Source organism: Acinonyx jubatus, chromosome B2 (assembly GCF_027475565.1).
Source record: "Acinonyx jubatus isolate Ajub_Pintada_27869175 chromosome B2, VMU_Ajub_asm_v1.0, whole genome shotgun sequence".
Classification (NCBI taxonomy): Eukaryota; Metazoa; Chordata; class Mammalia; order Carnivora; family Felidae; genus Acinonyx; species Acinonyx jubatus.
This window is the reverse complement of record NC_069385.1, coordinates 8,290,318-8,296,075: the sequence shown is the minus strand read 5'-3', so window position 1 is coordinate 8,296,075 and position 5,758 is coordinate 8,290,318. Positions and strand designations below refer to the sequence as shown.

The 5,758-nt window shown below is 45.7% G+C and overlaps 1 protein-coding gene across 1 annotated transcript; it reads left to right on the top strand.

The window, feature by feature from the left end:
• The first annotated feature begins 399 nt into the window (after positions 1-399).
• MRPL18 (mitochondrial ribosomal protein L18) lies at positions 400-5,565 on the top strand. The gene is made up of 4 exons (XM_027056521.2): positions 400-960; positions 1,248-1,434; positions 4,442-4,673; positions 5,161-5,565. Exons 1-4 carry the CDS (start codon positions 909-911, stop codon positions 5,230-5,232), a joined length of 543 nt encoding a protein of 180 aa, XP_026912322.1. The 5' UTR covers positions 400-908; the 3' UTR covers positions 5,233-5,565.
• The last annotated feature ends 193 nt before the right edge of the window (positions 5,566-5,758 follow it).

Here is a 5,758-nt window from a genome sequence, read left to right as displayed (position 1 = left end):
AGGAGGGGAGAGAAAAGGGCGAAAGACCCGGAAGGGAGGAGCCGGAGAGGGCGGGCTCAGCATTTTCATCCAATTAGAGAGCGAATGAGAAGGGCGCAAACGCAGGAGAACGGAAGTCGGGCTCTGGGACTTGGGGAGGAAGGAGGTGCTCGGCTGGATTCTTCCCCACCTCCCCCAGACACGGGCTGCGCGTGCGCATTTGCACATTCTAGTGCCTTCTAGAAAAAGTGGATGGCAGGGCGGAGCTTGTAGATAGGGTGTAACTAGAAAGGGCGGGCCCTTCAAGGTAAAACTGAGAGAGTGGTGTGTTCGTTTAACGGTCGCGTTCTCGTTAAACGTATGAGCTTGCTCGGAGAGCATGCGGCGAGTCACAGCATAAGCTCGGGGCCTGAACCTGGGTGGGACGGGGCAAGAGTGTTACACGGGCCATCCGGGGAAATGACAGTCACGGCTTCTGAAGAGAAACTGCATCTTGCGCTGCCCAGTTTCTCCTATTGCTCAGCGGGGCTGTGTGTGGGTTCAACAACGATCGGCCGAGGCTTTGCGACTACGGGAGCCAAATACGGCAACGCGAAGTTACGGGTGCCTCGGACCCGCGACTCAACGCTAAACGCTCTCCTAACCTAGTGCGTTGCGTTCCGCCCCCAGTCGCGTTGCAGCGAGGTGGTTGGCGGGCTCCAGGGTCGCGTGGATCTCAGCGTAGGCGGTGATTGGAGGAGCAGAGGTGACGGACCGCCCTCTCAGCCGCTCGGCGGAGGGGCTTGTTAGTTCCGGGCCGAGACGTCTATGACCTCCGGAATCCGAGTTCTTTTTCCTGAGTTAATATGGCTGCGGCCGGCGAGCGGTTGGGACCTCGATGAGGAAAGGACGCGAGGCTTTTCCGAGGCTGTGCTCGCGATCCCTCACCGATGGCGCTCCGGTCGCGGTTCTGGGAGTGGCTGTCGGTCTGCAGGAACCGCGGTAATTCCCACTTCTCTCAGATAACTTCCCAGGGCCTGCCCAATAAGTGTGCACGCGCAAGTAGTGATTTATATTCAGCACATCCCAGGCTAACAGCATTGTGATGACAGTAGTAGGAAGTCAAGAACCAGGATCTGTGATGACTGGACTCTGTGACCAGACTTACCTTTTCTCCCCCTTCCGGGGAGAGAAGATTCGGGGAGTGAATGGGGACAGAGGTTAGATCACATTCCAGTTTTGTCCGTGGTTGTCTTTTTAAAGATACATGTGGTGGTTTCCATTCTTAGGGTGTGGGGTCGCAGCGCTCTCAACCAGTTCCAAGCCAGCGGCGAAGCCTGGAGTGGATCCTCTGGAAAATGAAGCCGTCGCGCCAGAGTTCACCAACCGGAACCCGCGCAATCTGGAGCTCTTAGCTGTGGCCAGGAAAGAGCGGGGTTGGGGGACAGCGTGGCCCTCTCGTGAGTTCTGGCACAGGTAATAACATCGGCCAGGTAATTGACTGACAGAGCAGCGCAGGGTGGGCTACAAGTTGGTTTCATCAATTCAGTTAACCTGCCAGATACTTCTGGGGATTCTCTTCGCAGGAATCTGCTGTTCGGTGGTGGAGGAGACGTTAGCAGAGGAGGAGACGGGCGTTGGGGGGACAAACAGTAAATAAATGTCAGGAAGAAAATTTAAAGAGGATGATGTTAGAACGGGGCGGGGGGGGGGGGGGCTGGGTGCTTGCTAAAAGATAGGGAGAAGACAGTCTGCCAGGAAGAGCATTCCCAGCAGAGGAAACGGCCAGGGTGGTAATGAGCTTGTGTGTTGGAAGGACTAAAAGGCCTGTGTACCTGGAGCTTAGTGAGCTTAGTGTGCGAAGGAGTGGATAGTGTAAGGTGAAAATAGAGGAGTAGGTAGGAGACCGATCATTAACTTTGTAAATTGAAGTAAGCAATTTATGATTTCTTTTCACTACAGTAGGAAACTGTGAGAGGGTTTAAAGTTTGAGTTTGAATTAAAGGTCATTCTCGTTGCTTTGGGGTGAGCAGATTTTTTAAGGGGGTAGGGTAGAAGCAGAAAGACAAGTTAGGAGTCTATTTTTTTTTTTTTAATTTTTTGTTTTAACGTTTATTTATTTTTGAGAGACAGAGCATGAGCATGGGAGGGGCAGAGAGAGGGGGAGACACAGAACCTGAAGCAGGCGTCAGGCTTTGAGCTGTCAGCACAGAGCCTGACGCGAGGCTCGAACCCATGAACCATGAGATCAAGACCTGAGCTGAAGTTGGACGCCCAACGGACCGAGCTACCCAGGCGCCCTGGTTAGGAGTCTATTCTTTGTTATAAAGATGGTTGTTTATTGACCGCTTTTGTATTTTCCAGGAACTACATTAGTTGCTTTATGTACGTTTTCTCATTTAATCCTTAAAATTACTTTATGAAGCAGGTGCAATAACGTGCTCCATTTTATAGGAGCAAGAGAATTGAGGCATAAGGGGACAAGGTTAATAATGAGAACCAGAGCTAGGATTCAGATATGTTTGGTCTCCCCTAAGAGCCAGGCCACTAGAAATTATTATCACTGTGCTGCTTTATTTTATCTGATTTACTTAGTAAGCATGTGTTAAAGGGGAATGTTTCTTAAGGACTCCATAAAATTGTAATGGAAAGTTAGAAATCGTATCTGTGTGATATATTCATTCAACAATCATTAGGCCTGTGGCGTTTCATAGGCATTTTGCTAGAGGCAAGAGATGTAAACATAGAGTAGACGTCATCCCTGTCGGCAGATGTTTTCATGGGTTTGTAGTGAAAGATGGAATAGGGATAATGAAGTGTTACAGTTGTTATGATGCATTTTTACTTAGTGTACATAGGGAGGAGTCAAAGGGAGAAGGCAGATAACTTGAATTAATCTGGATCTTAAGTCAAAAAAGCTTTTGAAACACCAAACCTATTTACTTAATATTTGGATCATTTAAATAATTAGAGATGTATTTTCCCACCTGTTTTTTGTTCTATCAGCCATATTCACAGTATTATCAGTATAGAATTTTGGTATTTTATAGTAGGAAGTGACCTTAGAGATGAGTCCTCTGCCTTTGTTGAACACATGGTTTAGGATAAGGATCAGCAGACTGTGGCCCACTCTTGATTTCAGGTCAGGTCATGATCTCATGGTCGTGAGATTAAGCCCTGTGTCAGGCCCTGCACTGAGTGCAGAACCCACTTGGGATTCTCTCTCTGTCCCCCGCTTGCTCTCTTTCTCTAAGATAAAAAAAATAAATAAATTACAAATCTTTTAGCACACCACATACACTGTTTTTCGCCTGAATCCTCCCTGCGTCCTTCAAAGTACATCTTGGAATTCCTTTGTGTTGGTTAAGAACATTGGCTCTGGAACCAGACCCCTGGACCGAAATCCCAGCTCCATTACTTACCATTAGTTGTAATCTTGCTAAAGTGACATAACCTTTTTGGGTCAGTTTCTGACTGAAACAAAAAACAAAATCAAAATAAAAAACAAAAACAAAAATCAAAAGAAATGGTTATGAGATTATTTTGCTGCATGAACTATGCCTGAAACAGGGCCGTGCCTGGCACAGTAGATGCTCAATAAGTGTCAGCAGCATCGTCATAAAGTGCTACTTCGTTCTGGTGACTGCATAGAATACCACCACATGGATGCTTTCGTTGGCTGGCTCCATATCGTTGATTACCGCAGTGATTTCCAAACAGGGTTGCAATGAATTGTTTTTTCCATGCATTTGATCAGTGAGGTTGGACATGTTTTCATGGGCCTAAGGGCCATTAATATTTTCTATTTCCATGAACAGGCTGTTCAGATCTTTTGCCTGTTAAGTTATTGGTCATTTTCTTATTGATTATAGGAGGCTTTTTACATGGAAATTACCTCTTTGCATAATATGTGTTTAAAGTGTTTTTTGTTTCTAGCTTGCCTTTTGGTTTCAGCTTGCTGTTTTTTTTTAACTGCAGAAAAATTTGTCAGTCTTTATAAAAACTGGATGACATGGTTTGATATCATTTAAATAGGCTTACTTCGAGATTGTAAAAAAAAGTGTACCTTCTAGTATTATGATTTCAGTTTTTTACATTTAAATCTTTGGTCAATCTTTATTTTGGTGTTAGCTGATAAATAAAGGCTTAGAGTAAATACATCCTTACCCATCGCAGGGTCACAGCTTAGCTCTGCCTCCTTAAATCCTTTTTTGAGGTAGCTGCTGTGTCAATAATTCTCACGTTTCAGAAATACCAAGTTTCTCTAGGATATTTGAGGTGTTAAGTGGAAATGTTTGGTTTAGTTATTGAGGTTATCCTCACAAAGGCAGAGGACAAACACCTTCCCCAAGTAAAATCCAGGTTAAGTGCGTTGAAGTAAATGAAACACCGTGTTCTTGAGAAATATTTGGCGTTTATTCACCTGAGGCTTTTTAATCTTTAGGATTCTTTTATGATTTTATTCTGTTCTCATCTCGTTTAGGTTGCGAGTTATAAGGACTCAGCATCACGTGGAAGCGCTTGTTGAGCATCGCAGTGGCCAGGTTGTGGTTTCAGCGTCCACTCGGGAGTGGGCCATTAAAAAGCATCTTTACAGCACCACAAACGTGGTGGCCTGTGAGAGCGTGGGACGGGTGCTGGCAGAGCGATGCTTGGAGGCAGGAATCAACTTCATGGTCTACCAGCCCACTCCGTGGGAGGCAGCCTCAGACTCGGTATTTTGGTTTCGTATTTATTTAGAAGGTACTAATTCCCGATGTCAGGTGCTTACATAGTAACGGTAATTGCATTTCTCAGGTTCTTTGCACGTGGCAGGTGCTGAGGTGGGTATCCTGACCTGCAGAGTGGCCCAGAGGGTCAGGATTAGTATCCCCTGTCCTGTGTACAAGTAACCTGAGGCTGGCTTGTCCAGAGTCCATCCAGGAGGGCTGGTGTACAGCTGCAACGTGGACTGCTCTGCTTCCCCGTTCACGTGTTAACATCTCGTGTGTAACGAGACACTGTTAGTCTTTGACGTCTCTAAGGTCTCTTCTTATCCGTGTCATTAAGATCGCTTTCTGAAAAACCAGGGGAGGCTTGGAAGTTAGCAAGGAGCAAGTCAGCTGTTTCATCTCTCTTTCTTTTGAGGAGTGAGAAGCACGGTGTATTGTCCGCTTACTGTGCTGACTTAATCTTTTCCTTTTTTCTGATCTTCAAAACCAGATGAAGCGACTACAGAGTGCCGTGACAGAAGGCGGTGTGGTGCTGCAGGAGCCCCGGAGAATCTATGAATGAACTAGAAGCATCGTTCCGAACGTATGGATATAAAGCTGTGAGCTGTTACATCCTTCAGAAGAGAGCATCTGGAAGAACAGCCAGCTTGGAAGTTTTATACAATCACGTAACAGTGGAATGTTATTGCCAGTTAAGAAGGTCATCCCTTTCACCCCGTGTGTGTGTGTGTGTGTGTGTGTGTGTGTGTGTGTGTGTATTTTGTTGTTGCTCATCAAGGGCTAAATTCTTACCTTCTCTTGGACAGAAGTACCTGAGAAAAGCTGTTGCCAATGATAATTAACTTTCGAAGGACAAATTGTTTATAAGCTAAAGAATAAATGTATATTATGAACACTTTCTGGTTAAATGAATTTTTTTTTTTTTGCCTTTGAGCTCACTGTGGCAAGAGCACACACACGAGGTTTATGCAAACTGCATGTCACCACGTCCAGCGCAGAGGGTGATCTCAATAAACGATGGCTGTTGCTGCTCAGAGTGTGGACTTTCTTTTTTTAATAGGAAATGCCTGTATCAGTCAATTTATTAT

Excerpts from the sequence above, each read along its gene's own strand:
- MRPL18 (XM_027056521.2), top strand. The coding sequence starts at position 909 with ATGGCGCTCCGGTCGCGGTTCTGGGAGTGGCTGTCGGTCTGCAGGAAC. Across the intron at positions 1,435-4,441 it reads TCTCGTGAGTTCTGGCACAG|GTTGCGAGTTATAAGGACTC; the intron begins GTAATAACATCG and ends CATCTCGTTTAG. Across the intron at positions 4,674-5,160 it reads GGGAGGCAGCCTCAGACTCG|ATGAAGCGACTACAGAGTGC; the intron begins GTATTTTGGTTT and ends CTTCAAAACCAG.